This window comes from Ovis aries, chromosome 18 (assembly GCF_016772045.2).
Source record: "Ovis aries strain OAR_USU_Benz2616 breed Rambouillet chromosome 18, ARS-UI_Ramb_v3.0, whole genome shotgun sequence".
Taxonomy (NCBI): domain Eukaryota; kingdom Metazoa; phylum Chordata; class Mammalia; order Artiodactyla; family Bovidae; genus Ovis; species Ovis aries.
The window spans coordinates 67,383,390-67,404,198 of record NC_056071.1 but is presented as its reverse complement, the minus strand read 5'-3'; the positions used below and the strand labels follow the sequence as shown (position 1 = coordinate 67,404,198).

General features: G+C 60.2%; 1 protein-coding gene across 12 annotated transcripts in view; it reads right to left on the bottom strand.

Annotated features, from left to right (window-relative positions):
* PACS2 (phosphofurin acidic cluster sorting protein 2) overlaps positions 1-20,809 on the bottom strand; it is a 59,918-nt gene that overhangs the window by 19,387 nt on the left and 19,722 nt on the right. For 5 of the 12 annotated variants that reach the window (XM_027957484.3, XM_027957487.3, XM_060401508.1 and 2 more), the window contains exons 2-8: positions 9,666-9,753; positions 6,550-6,639; positions 4,714-4,839; positions 3,597-3,759; positions 3,034-3,107; positions 2,126-2,206; positions 970-1,029 (exon numbers count right to left, since the gene is read on the bottom strand). In XM_027957484.3, coding sequence (XP_027813285.2) covers positions 970-1,029; positions 2,126-2,206; positions 3,034-3,107; positions 3,597-3,759; positions 4,714-4,839; positions 6,550-6,639; positions 9,666-9,753 — 682 coding nt within the window. Of the gene's footprint in view, positions 1-969; positions 1,030-2,125; positions 2,207-3,033; positions 3,108-3,596; positions 3,760-4,713; positions 4,840-6,549; positions 6,640-9,665; positions 9,754-11,355; positions 15,295-15,344; positions 15,467-20,809 lie in introns of those variants that run through there. The other 7 variants (XM_027957488.3, XM_060401510.1, XM_060401514.1 and 4 more) reach the window with 5 other exon arrangements.

Below are 20,809 nucleotides of genomic sequence, written 5' to 3'. Positions count from 1 at the left end.
TTGAGGAACCAGGATGTTCTACCCAGGCAGGTGCTCTCCTGAGCTGTGTCATCCAGACCACGCATGTGCTTGGAAACCTTTCTTCAAGATTCATGTCAATCATTTCATGGCCTGGGATGACTCACTTTGTGTGAACGTCATCTCAAAACGCGTGCTGTGGGTGAGGGGCCTGGTGCCAGTCTCTGACTTTTGGGACATTTCCTTTCTCTAATTAACAGCCTCCTGATAGGCATGTAACTTGTTCCTAAAGACTAGCAGGGGGGCCCTCTTTCTGCCCCCTTCTGATGTCTATGTCAGAAGCTGTCTCTCTTTTATACTTTAATAAATCTTTATCACACAAATGTGCTGAATGATCAAGCCTGGCCCCGCACTGAGTTCCTGTCCTCAGGAGGCCAAGAATCCCGGCACTGTTCACTGCTGAGCGGGGCTCAGCAGCAACCTCTCACTGCTGGGACCCACAGGGTGACAAGGCCTTGGGGCTCACACAGTTACATGCCACATGCCCTGGGTGGGTCCAGAGCCTGGGGACAAACTGTCCTCTGATCACATTTAAAGAAAAACCAAGCATTTTCCTTCTGGTTATCAAAGTTCTACAAACTCATCATTTGGAGATTAGAAAAAAGCGAAAGGAAATGTTAAAGCACACGGCTGGCAGCCAGGAAGGCCATGCATGGTGACAGGGTACACGGAAACTACTCAGCTTTTCTGTGAACCTAAAACTACCCTAAAAAATGCAAAAGCCCATGGTCCACCCCCAAGATGACATCCCTAAAAAATAAAGCCCGTGGCGGCCCCCCAAGGCGACACCCTGCTGTCCCCCAGGTCTGTCCAGCGACCGTTCAGGAAGCACTGCCCGGGCCTCTGCCCGCGCCCGAGCGGCACTGGGGGTGGCCCCACCGTCCACACTCCCGGCGCGGGCCTCCGGGCCCTCCTCCCACCCGGGCCCCGGCTGCCGGGCCGCCCCCTCACCTCATCGGAGACTTTAAACCTCCGCAGCAGCGCCACCACCTTCTGCTTGAAGTTTTGCTGCTGCAAGACAAGCGGGGCGCGGTCAGAGCGCACGGGGCTGCTCCCCAGCAACGGCAGGCGGGGGCGGCTCGGACAGCGGAGACCCGTGGCCTCCAGCCTCCCGCACTTCAGCAGCAGCAGGCGTTTTCAAAGCGTGAGACCACACTTGTGCTCAGACTTGGAAATGGGCCCACAGACGGGTTGGTGGTCTGGGCCAAACCCGGGGACGGGGGGGATCTACAGCTCTTCCAGAAGCCCCCACGCGTGAGGCCCCGCCCCGCCTCCATGGACCGCGTGGCGGCCAGGGTGCAGGGGCCCATCTGCCCCAGTGCAGCCGTGGGCACAGGGCTCAGCTCCAGGGGCCGGCGCTGCAGGAGCCCTGGCTCCCTCCACAAAAGCCGGGCGACGGGACCCGGGCCCGAGGCTCACAGGGATGCTGTCCCGGCAGTTCAGGACGCACTGTGGTCCAGACAGCTGGCTCACTCAGTGTCCGGGAACCAGCCCGTGGCCGCCCGGCCTGGCCAGGGGTGATAGGCTCTGGGGCAGGGGGTCAGCGCTGGGGCTCCCTGGGCTGCCCTCCACACTGGCCCGGCCTGGGGCCACAGCCCGGCACGCAGGGCAGCTCGGCACTGGGAGCTCGCCTGGGAGAGCGGGCACCAGGGGCGGATGCTCCGGGACGGGCCTCTGCTCCACCGGGACCTCCCTTCTGGAGGAGGGGCCTCCAGCCCTTCCGAGCCCCGGCCCACCTGCCCAGAGCCGAGACAGGCCGGCCTCACACTGGGCGTGTCTGGGCCAAGCAGCAGGCTTGCTCGGGGACTGGCCTCTGCTCAGGGACTGGCCTCGCTCGCTGTCTCCAGGCCTGCGGCCCGCAGCCTGAGGTTGGCACGCTGATGCCCTGGAGGCCCTCCTCCCAAGGCAAGGTCATGGCATGGGGCCGCCCACCTTCACGCTGTTTGTGGGGAAGAGGCTGGACCTCAAGAGAAGCCACAGAGCCAGGCTTCCGAGGCAGCACACGATCGGACGGGCCACCCCACACCCTGCCTGACCCTGCCCCAGGCCCCCGCCCCAGGCCCCCGCCCCCCGCTTCCCCAGGTTAGTAAAACCAGTCTCCACCGACCCTGGTCATGGACGGCGTTCTTACTATCGATCGCCGCTGCTTCTTGGGCTTCCCCACATCAAAGTCATCCTCATCCAAATCCTGCAGAGACAGGCCGCACCTGAGCCGCACACGGGGCCCAGGGACCCTCCCCAGGCAGACTCCGGGTGTCAGAGCGCCTGCTGGCAGCACCCAGGCCCCAGGATACCCTGTGCTGGCAGCTCTGGGGGTCCTGGTGTCGCCTCAGGGGTCCCACATGGCTCCAGTGACCCCAGCCCCGGTTACCTACCCCCAGCCCCCTACTGCCCCTCCTTTACACCCTCAGCCCCCTACCTGCCCCTGGGACTCCCCCGTTACCCCGCGGCCCCATACCTGCCTCTGGGACTCCCCTGTTACCCCCGCGGTCCCCTACCTGCCCCCTGGGACTCCCCCGTTACCCCCGTGGCCCCCTACCTGCCCCCTGGGACTCCCCCGTTACCCCCGAGGCCGCCTACCTGCTCTCTGGGACTCCCCGGTTACCCCCGCGGCCCCCTACCTGCCCCTGGGACTCCCCCGTTACCCCCTCGGCCCCCTACCTGCCCCTTGGGACTCCCCGGTTACCCCCGCAGCCCCATCCCTGCCCCCTGGGACTCCCCCGTTACCCCTGAGGCCCCCTACTTGCCCCCTGGGACTCCTCCGTTAACCCCATGGCCCCCTATCTGCCCCTGGGACTCCCCTGTTACCCCTGAGGCCCCTACTTGCCCCCTGGGACTCCTCCGTTAACCCCATGGCCCCCTATCTGCCCCTGGGACTCCCCCGTTACCCCTGAGGCCCCCTACTTGCCCCCTGGGACTCCTCCGTTACCCCTGTGGCCCCCTACCTGCCCCCGCCCATTACCCCCGCGGCCCCCTACCTGCCCCTGGGACTCCGTCACCCCCGCGGCCCCCTACCTGCCCCTGCACGGCGTCGTCACTGGCCTCCTGCTCAGAGGAAAAGCTCTCGTACTCCTCCTCCGAGTAGTTCTCTGCGGAATGAGCACACAGAGGGGAGGGCACCCTGAGGTTCCGGCCCCTGGTGTGCAGGGAGCCGCGAGGACACAGCCCCCACAGGCGGCGCAGCAGGTGGACGGCCCCCACGTGCCCCCCGGTGGGCTTCCTGCCCCTCACAAGGTTCACCCCCAGGTGCCCCCCACCATAGTCTGGCCCTTCCTGCCCACCACAGCGTCCTGGATCTTCGGCTGGACCCGTCCCCGCCTGCCCACCCCCACCTCCGGGGAGACGGTGACCCCAGCTGTGACAGAAGACGGCCCCGGATGGTGCCAGACCGGAGAAGGCACCACGGCTTCCCGTGACTCGCTCAGTGGCTGGGCCCCAGCGTGGGGGCGGGGCTGGGATGCCCACCTCCCGAGGGCCGCCTGCAGACCCTCGCATCCCCGCCCCAGCTCCTCACGCCCGCACGCTCATAGCCAGGAGGTGGCGCCCGTGGCAGAGAGGCGGCCTGAGGCGGCGCTCACCGGAGGACTTGGCCTTGGGGCCGGCCTGCATGGCGCCGTCCTCGTGGTCGATGGGCTGGCTGGATAGCGAGAAGATCCAAATCTCGGCCACCTTGACCGCGGCCTCCTTGACGTTGCTGCAGAGGCTCAGCACCTGCCCGCCCTCCGCCGGCTGCTGCAGCACCTGCGGGGGGCACAGCTCTACAGACCCTGCTGGCCCAAGCCGGGGGGCACTCTCGGGGGTTCTCTGGGCCTTCCTCTCGGCAGTGACCAGAGGGGCCGCGGTCAGCCAGGCAAGCATGAGAGGCAGGGGGCGCACGGGGCAGGAGGACAAGAGGACACAGGGCCAGTGGCCAGGCCACGAGGCGGCCTGCCATCAAGCGGGGCAGTCAGTGCCAGGCCCAGCCCCCGAGCACCGAAGGCCGTTGAGGAGGAGCTGCGTGGCAGCGGGCAGTGTGAAGCCCCAGGGGCCAGCCCAGACAGGGCCCGAGCCTCAGGACTCAACGCCAGGGGCCAGGCCCCGGGGGGTGGGGGGGCCAGGGAGGACGGGCCCCCGTGCGACCCGGAGCTCTGGTGCCACAGAGCGGACACCCCCTGGGTTTGGCCCAATGGGACGGGGAAGTCCTGGGGCCGCTCTGATCACGAGAGAATCAAGCAGACCTCTTTCTGGGCAGCAGAGGCCCCCAGCCCCGACCTGGCACCGGCCTGTGCCCCCCACTAGGATCCCAGGTGCCCAAGCAGGTCACTGGACGGGCCTCGCCATGACAAGCCATGAACAAATGCCTTCGCATTTTAGAAGCTGTGTTTGGGGTCATTTGATCAAATCCAGCCTGATGCTGGAAAAGTTTTAGGGAACAGGTTCTTTTTTAATTTGGAGGACTCGGCTGGGGCGGTCAGCTCTTTCGTCAAGGAAGAAAATGAGGCTTTTGAGAAGAGCGGTGCCTCCTATCACCGCCACTGAAGAAGCCACGTTAACAAAGGGGGCTGGCAGGGCCCCTGGCGCACCACACCCCGGGCAGCCTCCTTCCCGCTGGGCAGGAGGCTCAGGGCGGCAGTGCGGGCGGGCTGCCTGCAGGGACGCGCCCCCAGCCGCCCCGCCCGCCAGGAGGCCCGGGAGGCTGCCTGCCGCCGCCCTCACCTCAGCCATGTTGACGGAGCCGGCCGCCAGCGTCTTGTAGCCCAGGATGGTCCGGTGCTTGTATCTCTTCCTCCGCTGCAGCATGACCTGAAGCTTGTTGCCTTCTCTCTTCAGGAAGTGGGGGTACTGCGGGGGAGGGGCCACAATGACACAGACCCTCGCCCCTCAACCCCCATGGGGCACGCGCCTGAGCCCGGCTCCCGGCCCGCTGCTCATCACAGGCCGCGGCCGCAGGAACGGCCACTGGCGGCAGACGCGCGCCGCGTGCTCAGGCCCTCGGGAGGGGCCCGCCCGTCTGGGGTAACTGCTCAGCGGGGCACCTGCCCGGCGGTCCAGGGCGCCGTGCCCACCCAGCACCCCGGGCCCAGGCGGCCACGCCCGCTCCCGGGACCCCGGCGCTTGTGCACACTGGCGCGCTCGTGTGCACAGAGCAGCTGCGCACGTTTCCTCAAGGGTCACAACTAATAGCCTACTGTAAAAGCTGGGGGCCATAGGCTGTGCTCTGCTGGGGCGGAGGTGGAGGTGAGACGCCTGTGTCCACGCCCAAGGAGCACAGGCTTGGAAACAGCGAACCGCACGCTTTGGAAATTACACTCAACAGACCTGATTCCTGGGGCATTCCCCGGCGGTCGGGACTCGCTCTCACTGCTGAGGGCCTATGTTCAGTCCCTGGTTGGGGAGCTGAGATCCCAGAAGCCACTTGATGTGGCCAAATAAATAAAAAAAATAATAATGATAGAACCTGATTTTCCTCACCACCACCACCACAAAGAAAAGTCAACACAAAGCCCAGAAGCCGCCATGGGGCTGGGGCAGGGAGGCGGCCTGGGGGCGGAGGAGGCTGGCAGGGGTCTTGCAGACAGTCTGGGGGACGGGTGGTGGGGGGGCTGGCAGGGCTCTCGGAGGTGGTCTAGGGGGTGGTCTGGGGGGGCGGTCTGGGGGGCGGCCTGGCAGGGGAGGCTGGCAGGGGTCTGGCAGGGGAGGCTGGCAGGGGTCTCGCAGGCAGTCTGAGGGGCGGGCGGTGGGGGGGCTGGCAGGGCTCTCACAGGTGGTCTGGAGGGCAGTCTTGAGGGGGAGGCTGGCAGGGGTCTTGCAGACGGTCGGGGGCGTGGGGGTGGGGCTGGCAGGGCTCTCGCAGACTGGCCGCAGCACAGCCCTTTCTTACTCGCTCACAGCGACAGGGGCTTCTGGGGTTTGGAGGCACTGACGCTAATACGGCAGGCGTGCTCAGCCAGAACGGAAAGGGCTGAATCGAAACACCTCGGGTCTTAATCACGCACAGAGAAGGGGGGGGAGCAGCAGCCTGGGGGATTCTGGCCTGCCCAGCACCCGCCCCCCGGGAGACCGCTGCTTCACACAGGGTCGGGGGTCCTGGTCTAAAGCCCACCAGCAGCGCAGCCCGGAACACCCGAGGGGCCTGGACCGACAGGCGGGAGGCCCGTGGCCCCGCCCCTTCTCCGGCTCTTCCGTCTGAAACGCGGAGTTGCTTTCTGCCCCTCCCCAACCCGCATCTCTTCTAAACACGCATGAGATGACCGAACCTGAGCACCCTCTCTTCACCGTGGGAATGCGAGGAAAGACTCGCTCTAACACCCCGAGCGCATTTCTAACCCCGGAGAGCCCGCCCCGGGGGAGAGCGCGCCCCGGGGGAGAGCCGCCCCGGGGGAGAGCCGCCCCGGGGGAGAGCCGCCCCGGGGGAGAGCCGCCCCGGGGGAGAGCCCGCCCCGGGGGAGAGCCGCCCCGGGGGAGAGCCGCCCCGGGGGAGAGCCGCCCCGGGGGAGAGCCGCCCCGGGGAGAGCTGCCGGCGGCGCCGGCGCGGGGCGGGGCGGGGCCCACCTGCAGAGAGAAGGTCAGCGCCAGGTCCGTCTCCACTTGGCCGCTAGGGGGCAGCACGATCTCGTGGGACCGCAGGATCCGCTTGGAGCCCTGGCAGAGAGCAAGGCAGCGGGACTCAGGAGAGGGCACGTCGCAGCGGAAGGGCAACGGCCGGCCGGCGAGTCAGTTCATTTCAAAGTGTCAGCGGAAGAGCTGCCGCCGGGGAGGGGGCGGGAGGCCTGCGCATGTGACTCCCAAAGGCACTACCGGGGGTTCATCCGGAGCCTTAAAACAGCCCGTATCCTCTGACCTGCTGCGAACTGTGGTGCTGGAGAAGACTCCGGAGAGTCCCTTGGGCGTCAGGGAGATCAAACCAGTCAATCTTAGAGGAAATCAACCCTGAACATTCACTGGAAGGAGTGATGCTGAAGATGAAGCTCCAACACTCTGGCCACCTGATGCGAAGAACTGACTCATCAGAAAAGACCCTGATGCTGGGAAAGGCTGAAGGCGGGAGGAGAAGCGGACGCCAGAGGATGAGATGGCTGGATGGCATCACTGACTCGATGGATGTGAGTTTGAGCAAGCTCTGGGAGAGAGTGAGGGACAGGGAAGCCTGGCGTGCTGCAGTCCATCAGGTCACAAAGACTTGGACACGACTGAGCAACTGGACAGCCTCCTCTAGAGGTTTGTCCCAGCGCTTGAGGAGACGAGACTGAGATGGGTCACCGCCAAGTTCCCTGCACTCCCGGGATGAAGTGAAGGTGGATGAGCAGATGGGCGAGAGGCCACGTGTCCCTGGGAAGGCAGGACCCTGATGGTGTCCTCCCCCCACCCCCGCAGCAGAATGGGTGAGGCGGTCAGTGACTGAGGCCCAGCAGCCTGGCCGCAAGACGGGGAGGGCAGCACCAGCTCGAACCAGACCCGGGGAACAGAGAGACGGAGGTAAAGAGACCCAGGGATAGCACACCAAGGGGCCTGCGGGCCGGCAGGAAAAGTGAGTGGGAGCCACTCAGTCGCGCCCTGCTCTGGGCGAGCCCACGGACTCCACAGTCCACGGCATTCTCCAGGCCAGAACACTGCCGTGGGTAGCCTTTCCTTTCTCCAGGGGATCTTCCCGACCCAGGGATCGAACCCAGGTCTCCTGCATTGCAGGAGGATTTCTTTGCCGGCTGAGCCACCAGGGAGGCCCGACAGGAAAAGCTAAGCACTAAATGGCCGTGATACATGCACAGATGATCCGCAGAAAACACCCCGTCCCGACCCCTTGGCCCAGAAAAGGTTCCAAATGGATTGAAGATGTTAACCATAGCATCATCTTAAAAAACAGCCGTCCCAACGCAGACAGCCTTAGGAACTTGCTCCAGAGTGCAGGAAGTGGACACAGGGGGACCAGCTCAGCGCCGCATCCGGGCAGTACCTCGAGGAGACAGGCTCACAGGGCGGGCAGGCAAGCAGAGGCCACCCCCCTGGCTGACGGCAGCTCCCCAGCGTGCGACCAGGACGAGGGGCGCAGAGACGGGTGAGGGTGGGAGCAGGTGCCGGCCCCAGAGAAGACGCTGACGGAGCTGCAGGGGGAGGGCACCGCGCTGGGCCCGCAGGGAGGACAGCGCCCTCTGGACGCACGCGGGGTCTGGAGCCCCCACACACCCAGAGGGCGGACACCCCGTGGCCTGGTGCTCTCCACCCCCGGCCTCACCCCTGTGCCCATCACAGCCATGCCCCCAAGCTCCCTGCACCCCTGAGCCCGTCTGGGTCCGGCCCTCAACTGACAGGCCTGTGCCAGGTGAAGGGGAGTCCCAGCAAGGACGCGGGCAGGGGCAGCAGCAACCACAGCGGTCAGCCGGGGGCGGGCAGCTCATCTGCTCTGAGGGCCTGGGGGCGGCGGAGGAGCTGGGAGCGGGCTGAAAGGCAGGCGACCCAGCGGGACGGGAGGCCCAAGGACAAGCTGGGGAGGAGGCCACGTGGGGGGCAGGCTGGCAACGCAGCGCCGAGGTGAGCTGGCAGGACGGGCAGGGAGGCTGCAAAGGGGCCTGGGCCCGTCAGGGGCCGAGTGCTCCGTAGGGACGGGGTCCAGGTGGGACCACGAGCAGGGCAGCTGGAGGGACAGGGCCCCAGCAGGGGCTCGGCTGTGTCAGAGGTCAATGGTGCGGGTATCGGGCGCCAGGGAGGGTCCACCCCCTTGCTCTGACCCAGACAGGTTCCCAGGCCAGAGGGCCCCGAGCAGAGTGGGCCACCTGCAGGCCAGCAGGGCCAGCTCCTGAGTGGGCAGCGCCCCCTGAGCTGGGAGTGCCGCCGCCCCTCGGGCCAGGAGCCTCTCCTCAGACGCCAGGCTCTCCTCCCCAGGCCCTGGACTCCACGCTGACCTCAAGTCCAGAGGGCGGCCTGGCCTGGGCCCCCGAGGTGCTCCCAGCGGTCCTGTCGGGAGGCCCTGCGGACCCTCAGGGTCAGAGTGCTCAGGCCGGCTGCAAACGCGGGCGCCAGCAGCCCGGGGCGGGGTGGAGGGGGGGGTGGGTGAGGCCAGACTCCACCCTGAGAGGCTGACCCTCCAGGGTCCTCAGAGAACAGGCTGCACCAGGGACGTGCCCCCTTCAAGGAGCTGCCCATGGGCACCCATGAGCCGCGCTGGGGCGGGACGGGCCGCAGGGGTGGGCCCAGCACAGCCCCCGCCGCAGGGTATGCAAAGGGCCGAGAGCCACCCTGAGAGTGGGCGAGGGACCCAGCCCCCCAGGGGGCCGGGGCCCCATGCGGCTAACAGGACCCCTCCTCCAGCGCAGCCGGGCGCAGGGGGCGCTGAGGACTGGGTCTCGGCCCCTCGAGACACGACACTTGCTCAAAGGCGGAAGGGGAGCCTCTGAGGCCCGAGGGAAACAGAGCATCAGGGCCTGGGAGTGTGGTGAGGCCAGCCGTGAGGAGGGCTGGGGGGACTCAGGGGGCGGGGCTCAGGGGAGGGAGCAGGGGCCTGGCCCAGCCTCCGAAGCTTTGGTCAGTGCACGCGCTCTCCTCCCATCCTGGGACCCGTGCGGCCTGCCCTTCACCGTGCGGGGGGACGGGGGTCTGCACGGGGGGCCCCACCTGGTCCCTGGGCAGCAAGCTCACCCACAGGGCCCGGGGGCGGCGCCAGAGGGAATCCTCACCTGCATCTTGACGGCAATCACCACGGAGACGAGCTCCTTCTCCAGCTCCTGGAAGACCACCAGCTTCTTCAAGGTCAGGCTGCACAGCCTGTGAGGGCACGGATAGGCTCAGTGGCGGCCGTGTGCTCGGACGCCCCCACGCCCCACCCTGCGGAGCCCAGGCCGCTGCTCGACCGAGGCTCTCTGACCCCAGCACCCCGCTCACTCCTGGAGATGGGCCTCGCGTCTCCCGGGGCCCCCGCCCAGGCCCAGCCAGGCCGCAGAGGCTGTTGGACCAACACCCCCCCCCCCACCCCCGTGCAGAGGGTCCATGGACGGGCAGGGCAGAGAGCCGGCAAAGACAGACCGGGGAGCCCCCAGGGACGCACTCCCAGCTGCAGGATTCCAGGGGCCCTGCCCTCAGGGTCCACCTGGGCCCCGCCCACTCCTCTGTAGGGTCCCGTCCGCCCCATCTGTCTGCACGGAGATGCATCCACCCTCCACCCGGTCCACAGGCACCAGGAGACAGACACAAGGCCTCCCCCACGCAGCAAACACTCCAGCTGTGCGCTCCAGCGTGGAGACACAGTGCGCCCCGACAGTCCCCGACTCTCTGCAGTGAGGCGGGGACCCCAGCAGGACCCCTCCCATGGCAGGGCCCCCCTCGCAGCCCCCAGCCCAGCCCCTCCACCCACAGGGGCTGCTCTGCCTCTGCGGGGCCAGGGGAAAAGCTAGAGAAGGAGACGCACGAAAAGAGTTAGTGTTCGCCAGGACAGACCACATCCTGGGCAACGAAGCAATGCTCCACACACACGTTCGAGAACCAGGATCACACACTCTCATGTTCTCCGACAAGAATGGAGTCAGCTAGAAGTCAGCTATGGGGAGACAACTGGGAAGCGTCAGCACACACTGCCGAATCACCAGCAGGACACAGAGCAGGCTGGAAGGACATCAGACGCAGTTTGTGTGGAAAGAAGGTGACAAGGCGTCAAGAATTGTGGGCTGCAGCTACAGTGGTGCTGAGAGGGGCACTCACTGCGTCAAACGCTTATTGCGGAAAAGAAAGGCTCTGCAGCGCGCAACCTGAGCTGTACCTGAAGACACCAGAGAAAGAGCAGATCAAGCCCAGAGCGAGAAGGCAGGAAACAAGGTCAATAAAAGCAGAACAATGAAACTGAAAACAAAGACACGACCAGAGAAAAATGAAACCCAAACCTGGCTCTTTGGAAAGAGCAGTAGACTTGATTAAAAACTCTAGGAACACAAAAGAAAGTAAAAGTGAACATCGCTCAGTCCTGTCCGACTCTGTGACCCCGCGGACTGTAGCCCACCAGGCTCCTCAGTCCATGGGATTCTCCAGGCAAGAGTCTTGGAGTGGGTTGCCATTTCCTTCTCCAGGGGATCTTCCGGACCCAGGGATCGAACCCAGGAATCCCGCATTGCATACAAGGAGAGATAAGAAAGCCTTCCTCCGTGATCAGTGCAAAGAAACAGAGGAAAACAACAGAAAGAGAAAGACTAGAGATCTCGTCAAGAAACTTAGAGACACCAAGGGAACACTTCATGAGAAGATGGGCTCCATAAAGGACAGAAACGGTCTGGACCTCACCAAGCAGAAGATATCAAGAAGAGGTGGCAAGAATACACAGAAGAACTGTACAAAAAAGATCTTCACGACCCAGATAATCATGATGGTGTGATCACTCACCTAGAGCCAGACATCCTGGAATCAGAAGTCAAGTGGGCCTTAGGAAGCATCTCTATGAATAAAGCTAGTGGAGGTGATGGAATTCCAGTTGAGCTGTTTCAGATCCTGAAAGATGATGCTGTGAAAGTGCTGCACTCAATATGCCAGCACATTTGGAAAACTCAGCAGTGGCCAAAGGACTGGAAAAGGTCAGTTTTCATTTCAATCCCAAAGAAAGGCAATGCCAAAGAATGCTCAAATTACCGCACAATTGCACTCATCTCACACACTAGCAAAGTAATGCTCAAAAATCCTCCAAGCCAGGCTTCAACAGTACATGAACCGTGAACTTCCAGATGTTCAAGCTGGTTTTAGAAAAGGCAGAGGAACCAGAGATCAAACTGCCAACATCCGTTGGATCATGGAAAAGCAAGAGAGTTCCAGAAAAACATCTCTTTCTGCTTTATTGACTACATCAAAGCCTTTGACTGTGTGGATCACAATAAACTGTGGAAAATTCTGAAAGAGATGGGAATACCAGACCACCTGACCTGCCTCTTGAGAAACCTGTATGCAGGTCAGGAAGCAACAGTTAGAACTGGACATGGAACAACAGACGGGTTCCCAATAGGAAGAGGAGTACATCAAGGCTGTATATTGTCACCCTGCTTATTTAACTTCTATGCAGAGTACATCATGAGAAACTCTGGGCTGGAAGAAGCACAAGCTGGAATCAAGATTGCCAGGAGAAATATCAATAACCTCAGATATGCAGATGACACCACCCTTCTGGCAGAAAGTGAAGAGGAGCTAAAAAGCCTCTTGATGAAAGTGAAAGAGGAGAGTGAAAAAGTGGCTTAAAGCTCAACATTCAGAAAACGAAGATCATGGCATCTGGTCCCATCACTTCATGGGAAATAGATGGGGAAACAGTGGAAACAGTGTCAGACTTTATATTTGGGGGCTCCAAAATCACTGCAGATGGTGACTGCAGCCATGAAATTAAAAGATGCTTGCTCCTTGGAAGAAAAGCTATGACCAATCTAGACAGCATATTAAAAAGCAGAGACATTAGTTTGCCAACAAAGGTCTGTCTAGTCAAAGCTATGGTTTTTTCAATAGTCATTTATGGATGTGAGAGCTGGACTGCAAAGAAAGCTGAGCACCAAAGAATTGATGCTTTTGAACTGTGGTGTTGGAGAAGACTCTTGAGAATCCCTTGGACTTCAAGGAGGTCCAACCAGTCCATTCTGAAGGAGATCAGTCCTGGTTGTTCATTGGAGGGACTGATGCTGAAGCTGAAACTCCAATACTTTGACCACCTGATGTGAAGAACTAACTCATTGGAAAAAACCCTGATGCTGGCAAAGATTGAAGGCGGGAGGAGAAGGGGACAACAGAGGATGAGATGGCTGGATGGCATCACTGACTCGATGGACATGAGTTTGAGCAAGCTCCGGGAACTGGCGATGGACAGGGAGGCCTGGCGTGCTGCAGTCCATGGGGTCAAAAAGAGTTGGACATGACTGAGCTGAATCTATGAACCAGGAATAGATGAGAACCCCCTCCACCTGATAAAGAGCATGTCCAAAGGCCACCAGCAAACATCACGCTGGATGGTGAAAGATGGAGTATTCTCCCCTAAGGTTGGGAGCGAGGCCAAGCGCATCCTCGCAGCACTGCACTGAAGGCTTGCCCAGGGCAAAGGACACGAGAGGCAGAGGCAGAGGGGAGGGCGGGGCGAAGCTGTTCTTACTGCAGACAATGGGGCCGTTATGCAGAATGTCCCAAGGAATGAGAGAGAGTGTGGAAACTAGCTTCAAGAGCTACTGAGCTTAGCAAGACGGAAGGCGGCCGCAGTTCTATATATGAGCAATGGGCAGCTAAAGTCAATGCGCAAGAAACCTTGCAATTACAAAAAAAAAAAAAGAAGAAGAAATAACTAAATCTAATAGAGTAAGCGCTGGGTCTGCATGTTAGGGACTCCCGGCCACTGTCACAACCTCTGCCAGGCTTATGGACATAGTTCTCCCCAAACTAGCTCTAAGATTTCCATTCAGGTGCAATTCCAATGAAATCCCAGAGAGACCTTTCTACAGTCGTTAGTTAAGTGACTTTTAAATGTGTATAGAAAGGTGAAGAACTGCAACAATCGAAATAATTTAGAAAAAGGAAAAAGCAGAAACAAACAAACGGGGCCTGATAAACTTAACAGCTCTCGCACAGCAGAGGAAACCACTGACAAGACAAGGACAGCCTCTGGAGTGGCAGAAGACATTTAGAAATGAAGCAACCAAGAAGGGCTTAATTTCCAAAATATATAAGCAGCTCAGACAACTCGATATTGAGAAAACAGCTGATCTGATTAAAAGCTGAGCAGAAGACCTGAAGAGACATTTCTCCAAAGAAGACAGACGGATGGACGGCAGCCACGCAAGGAGACTCAGCGGCCCCAACCGTCAGGGAGGCGCGAGTCCAAACCAGGAGGAGGCACCGCCTCGCAGCCGGCTGAATGGCCACCGTCAGGACGTCTGCAGACCAGAAACGCTGAGGAGGACGTGGAGAGAGGGAGCCTGCCTGCACTGGTGGTGGGAACAAAAGGTGGTGAAGTCACCAAGGAAAAGGGAACGGAGGGTCCCCAAGAACCAAAAACAGAGCTGTCATGTGAGCCACGAGACCCACTCCCGGGCACCTACTGGTTAGGGGCAAGGCCACCGACTTGAAACGATGCATGTTTCCCGATTTTCAGCAGCATTCTTGGCAACTGCCAAGGCATGAAAGCGATGAATGGATGAAGGCGACCTGGTGGGTGTGTGTGTGTGTGTGGGTGTGTGTGTGTGTGTGTGTGTACAACATGGGGGGAAATAAGTCAGACAGAGAAAGACAAAATATCACGCATGTGAAATCTAAAAAATAACACAAGTGAATGCGCACAGCAGAACAGAAACAGACTCAGCTAGAACAGACCAGCGGCTACCAGGGGGAGGCGGCAGGGGGAGGGCGAGACCGGGGAGGGGATGGAGAGGCGCAGAGCAGGCAAGCTGCAAGGATGGCCGTACAGCGGCGAGCAGCGCCAGTGTCTCACGGCAACGTTACACGGAGTTTTAATCTGTGACACTATCGAATCGCTATGCTAAAGCTAATACGGTAATGTAAGTCAACTGCACTTTCACAGAAAATCCAGTAACTTTGAAAAAGGAAGACAGCGTAGTCAGGCACGCCTCACCCCGACACGGAGACTTGCTCCAGACCGAGGGCCATCAAGATAACGTGCTGCTGGCCAAGGGCAGGTGTGCGGAGCGACAGAGAGAGTCCGGTAAACAGGACGGCGTCAGCACGCAAACCTCTGCCCTGTGAAAAAGCCTCTCAAGGGGACAAGACGACAAGCTAAGAGTCGCAGAAGATACTTGCAAATCACATTCTCGACAAAGGGTTTTATCTGGAATATGCAAAGAATTCTCAAATCTCAATAATGTGAAAAGAGTCCAGTGAAAATGGGCAAGAGGTTTTAACAGACTCCACCGCAACAGACATGTGGCTGATCACGCGCAGAAGAGGCTCTGCTGCTGCGCAGTCGCCGAGTGTGTCTGACTCTTCTGCAACCCCGTGGACGACAGCCCTCCAGCCTCCCCCGTCTGTGGATTCTCCAGGCAGGAATACTTGGCTTGTAAAGAGCGGAGTGGGCTGCCATCCCTTCTCCAGGGGACCTTCCCAGCCCAGGGGGTGAACTCCCATCTCCTGCGTGGCGAGCGGATGCTTTACCCCTGCGCCACCCGGGAAGCCCCTATTAGTTATCAGGGAAACGCAAATTAAAGCCAGAGCGAGACACCACACACCCATCACGGCAAGGAAACAAGGTCCAGAGGCCCGCTGCTGGGGAGTCGGTGGAGGGGCGGGGCCGGGACCCTGCAGGCGGAGGGCCTGGAGGCATCGACCCCCAGGACCCCCAACCCCCTGCTGGGAATCCACCCGCGGTGTCGGACATGAACACGCACAGCAGCTGAGCTCACCATCACCCCGACCTGGAAACCGAGACATCCCTCCAAGCCACTGGGCCAGCCACACCGGGGAGTGCCCCCGGGGAACCCGAGACCAGGCGCCGCCAAGGGCACTCGAGCGCAGGGAAACGCACGCACATGCACGCGCACGCACGCACACGCACGCGCGGTGCGGGAGGGAAGCCGGAGGCGCCGGAGCGCAGAGGTCCCGCCCCGCATCTGCCCACGTGCGTGCCTCCCACGGGAGGCAGGCGGAGGGTGCAGGGCAAAGAGGGGAGTAGGGGCGCCCCGAGGTTCGGTTTGGCTGCTCTGAGCTGCCTGAGACGGTGACAGGAGTCAGAGTTTAGGCGGAAGAGGCAGCGGTTGTGCTCTTTAAAGTATCTTTTCAAGAGCTAGAAAAACCCAGAAGACCTGAAGGATATAGCGTCCAGTCGCAAACCAAGCACCTAATTCGGATCCTGCTTTCAATAAATTAATCATTAAAAAATACTTCCTAGCCCTTTTCCCATGGATGGAGGAGCCTGATAGGCTGTAGTCCACGGGGTCGCGAAGAGTCAGGCACGTCTGAGCGACTTCACTTTCTTATCACTTTCATGCATTGGAGAAGGAAATGGCAACCCACTCCAGTGTTCTTGCCTGGAGAATCCCAGGGACGGGGGAGCCTGGTGGGCGGCCGTCTATGGGGTCGCACAGAGTCGGACACGACTGGAGCGACTTAGCAGCAGCAGCAGCAGCCCTTATCTGGGGTGGGGGTCTCAGGGTCTCAACCTCTTCCTTTCAGGGCTTCGTAACTCCTGTTTCTAGAAGCCGGCATCCCGCATGCCGTGTGTAGCTGGGGAGGGGGTGAGTCCCGTGTTCAGAGACCGCGGACTGGAGGTGACCCTCCAGAAAGCAGAGCCGGGCGCCCACGAGGCCGTCTCCCCCTCACAGAAACGGCTCACGGGGCTCAAGCACCATGGCCTGCAGGAAGCCCCTCTCAACCCGGGACGGACTCACTTCCTGTGAGGCTCCCAGGCGCCTGTGACACCTGCGGCCATTCGGGATTCTGTGTGTGTGCACGCGCGTTTGTGTGTACACACACGTGTTCCAAGGCACGTTCAAGCTGATGGGATCCGTGCAAACAACGTTAAGAGTCAAAAGGATGACCTGCACCGAGACAGAGCCAGACCAACAGGACGAACGCTGCTTGTTCTTTATCTGAGGTTGGCTCTGAGAGACAGGCCTGAGGGCTGGATTACAGGCAGCCCAGGACGAGGTTTACTGCATAAGGCTTGGCCCTCAAGGAAGTCACGAACAAACACACCGAGAAATCCCCGCAAACAGTGACTCATCATGACCCAGGACCGTTATTCCGTAAGGCACTCAGCACTGTAAACAGTATGTTCACTAAGGACCCTAAAGGGAGCCCAGCAGTCCCCAAGCTTTTTGGCACCAGGCACTGGTTTCCTGGAAGGCCGTTTTTTTTTTTTTTTTCCACGGACTGGGGTGGGGGTGGTTTCAGGCTGATTCAAGCCCATTGTATTTATCACACACTCTATATTACATCAGCTCCGTCTCACATCACTGGGCATGAGATCCCGGAGGTTGGGAACTCCTGCTATAAGACGTGGAAACCTGGTGCTTCCACGTGCGGGGGGCCTTGCTCACAGCCAGAGCCCCCTCTGCCCTGCCGGTGTGTGCACAGCCAAGCTCCACACTTGACCCAGGGAAGCAAGGTTCTGGTCTGTCTTCTAAATCAGAGAAAAGCTACAGAGTGAGGCCACAAAACCCACCCCGACAAAGACGACCCAGTGTTCTCCCCGGGGGCTGCAGACCTCCTCGGAGAAGCGCTGACAAGGCGCCCATCGCGGAACCCAGTGCGCTCTCCCCACCCACCCACCCCCCGGAGGAAGGGTGTCCTTCCAGGAGGCTGCCCCGCCTCCCGCCCCGTCAGCTGGGCGCGGGCCTCCTGGCCAGAGGCCTCGGTCCTGCCTCGGGCGGGTGGGCTGGGCCCCAGAGCCACAGGGCCATCTTTCCGGGTGGCAGGCCCCTTGCTCACTGTCTCCCGCTAGGTGCAACGGCAGGACCCAGGCAACCACACGCCAAGGACGCAGAGGGGCAGTCAGCCCTGGACCAGCCGTCAGCCCGGCGTGGATGGCTCTGCCCTCCGACTCCGTCAGAGGCATCAGCCGTGCCCTGCCCGGCAGGTCCCAGTCTCACGCCATCTGCACGGACGAGGCGGTCACGCTTCTCTAGTCACACTGACCTCCCTCCTCAACTCTCGAGAGCCATGCTCACATGACTCGCCTGCGCCTCCCACGCCGGTTGTGGACTTGCTCACTGTAGGGGCACACAGGGTCTTGACCCCCCACGCCCGTGATGGCCGTTCAGGCTGCTGCGGTGAGCAGACACTACCCGCCCTGGCCGTGCCTTCACCTGCCACACGGCACCTTCAGCCTGCAGGGGCTGCCGGGCCCACTCTGGGCACTCGGAACCTGGGGGAGGGGCTGCGTCAAACCGGTCTCCCAAGCTGTGGGGTCAACGTGCCCTCCTGGAGGCCCGGGGTGGGGGTTGGGGGTGGCCCGTGTCCTCGGGCAGCTCAGACATGACATCTGCTTCCCACGTCCTGGAGACTGGGGGTCCGGGTGCATGCGCGGCTGCTCTCTGGTCGTAAGAGGAGGGCCATTCGGGCTGCTCTCCCCAGCTGCCCCATCACGGCCTCGTCTTGCGGCCTCTCGTCTACGCACCCCCTACCCCGGCGTCTCTGTGCGTCCAGACCTCCTCCTGTTAACGGCACTGGCCCTTGAAGGTGGGGTGGGACTCGCCCAGGGCTTCGTCTGAACCCAAAGGTCTCCTGGAAGGACCGTCCCCAGACAGTCACCTCCTGACGTCCCAGGACAGTGAGGAATCCGACGTGTGAACCGGGGTGGGCTGGGGGACACAGCTCAGACTCGAACGCTGACCACTCCCCGAACAGATGGAACCTCCAGACCCACGGGCTCTCGTGCTGGTTCCCTTGGGTTCTGCCCCGGCTCCCAGGGAGGCGGCACGGCTCTGCGGGCTGTTGCCGTGAGTGACTCCACCATCTTGCCCACTTTCCTACCGCGCTGGCATCTTCTCACTGCACCTCATTTATTCCAGGTGCAATCACGGGCTTGCGTGCATCACGCCCGTCATCTCCTAGGTAGAGGCCATCCTTCAAGAGGGTTTCTAGGAAATGTTACTTACATGTCCTATGATTTATGGTTCTTGGATACCATATCCTTCAATCTCACACCGTTCCTCCCAAAGTTTTGCTTTTTTCACTCTTTTCACTGAGGTCTTTAATCTACATGGAGCTGTTCTGTGTGTGGTGTGAGGCAGGGACCTGACTTTACTATTTTCTCTGTGGATGCTCACCTATCCCCCAACCAGTTCTGCAAGAGCAAACCCCCTCCTTACGGGTTAAAGGCCGTCTCTGAAGATGCGTGTGTTTCTTTGTCTTCCTCTGTGTCCCAGGGGTCAATCTGTCTATATTTCTGCCAAATGCATATTGTTTTAATGAGTATAGCTTACTTAAACATGTATCTGCTACGCAAAACACTCCCTAAACACAAACACACCTCCTTTGTCTTTAAAATTGCTTGTCTGCTTCACATAAACTTCATAACTTGCCAAGCTCAATCCCGTCATGGAATTTTATAAAACTGAATCACATTTAGGGGGAACTGGTAACTTTGGGTCATCACAGAGCCCCAGTACCTCCTTACTCGGGTGCTTTGTGTCCTTGAGTAAGTGGGCAGCCCTTTCTCTGGTGAAAGTCGTGAGTGCCCTTTGTCCAACTTATTCATGGATAAGCTACCAGCTGCTTTTATGAATAACACTGTTTTTCTTTTCAAGTCTGTAAATTTTACCAGGTCTTCCAAGAATTAAGTCACACCTCACACGGAGCGTTCCAGAGATGGAAAAGACGTTTTTCAGAAACGCGACACTGCCCATTTTACGAGGGGAACAGCATCATGGAAGCCCCCGGGGAAGCGAAATGCACACGTTTCAGCACCGTTGGTCCTGTGTGTCGATCTATCAGCCGACCTCCAGAACTGTCACTGGCTCCAACACCTACAGCCTCTTATATTGTCCATTCGAACAACGATCCCACCACAGATGGCAATGCTGTTTGTTTCAACCCAATCCAATCTGCTTTCCATGTCCAGTACCTCAAGGATAACAGTCACCTTTCTTCTTGGTTTTAGAGATAATATTTCTAGTGTGTAAGGACGGTGAGTGTACAGCAGTGAAGTCCATTTTTCTTTCTGCAATGATGGAAATGTTCTATAACTGCACTGTTTAATGTGGTAGTCAGTAGTTACCACTTGAAATACAGCTGGCTCAAGTACAGAACTGAATTACACATTTTAATGTGGGTGCATGGATTAATCAACAGCCAAATGTAAGCTGATACATTAAAATGAGTGCAGGTCTGCAGATTTCTGGCAGGTATCCTATAACAAGTGGTAGCCACTCAGTCGTGCCTGACTCTTTGTGACCCCATGGACTGTAGCCCTCCAGGCCCTTTAGTCCATGAAATTCTCTAGGCAAGAATGCTGTGGGTTGCCATTCCCTTCTCCAAGGGATCTTCCCAACTCAGGGATCGAACCTGGGTCTCCCACCTTGCAGGCAGATTCTTTACCATCTGAGCCCCCAGGGAAGCCTGTGGGCAGGTTGAACTTCTGCCTATTTCTATATTCCTAATGCGTGTGTGTGCGCGCGCTCACGCTCTTTCGTGACTGACTCTTTGCAACCCCATGGACTGTACGTGAGCCTGCCAGGCTCCTCTGTCCACGGGATTCTCCAGGCGAAAATACTGGAGTGGGTTGCTCTCTCCTCCTCCAGGAGCCGCACTGCCGTGCCAGGGTTCCCTAACCCCCAGGAAGGGCGGTCTCCAACACCTGCCCAGCACTCTGATTTCACAAGCCCTCACCACAGACGTGCTCTGAGGCTACCCACCCCCAGGCCCCTCCCTGGCCCGTCTGGCCCGGGCCCCTCCTCATCCAGAGGGTCCCAAGAAGGACTGCCCCTTCTGTCCCGAGTTCGGACGCACAGAACAACTGCTTCTGCCCCGTCTTTCTGCGCTTGGCGGGCTCACAGCTGGTTGATGGGCAGCACACCCGCCCCTTCCTGCAGCATCTCATCAGGCTGTCCGGCTGACAGGCTCTGCTCGGTGTCGGGGGAGCCACTATGCCTGGGGTGCTTCGTCACTCAGTCGTGTCTGACTCATCCTGACCCCATGGACTGTAGCCCGCCAAGCTCCTCTGTCCACGGGATTTTCCAGGCAAGAGTACTAGAGTGGGGTGCCAACGCCTTCTCCGCTGAGCCAGCAGGGACCACCTTAGAGACAGGCGTGGAAGATGCCTCTGCCCACGAGAAGGGGATGCCCACGATGCGCATGAAAGGGCCCCCGACACACACTCCAACCCCAGGGTCTTTATTTCCAGCTGTGCAGGCAGAGCTGAGCCTAC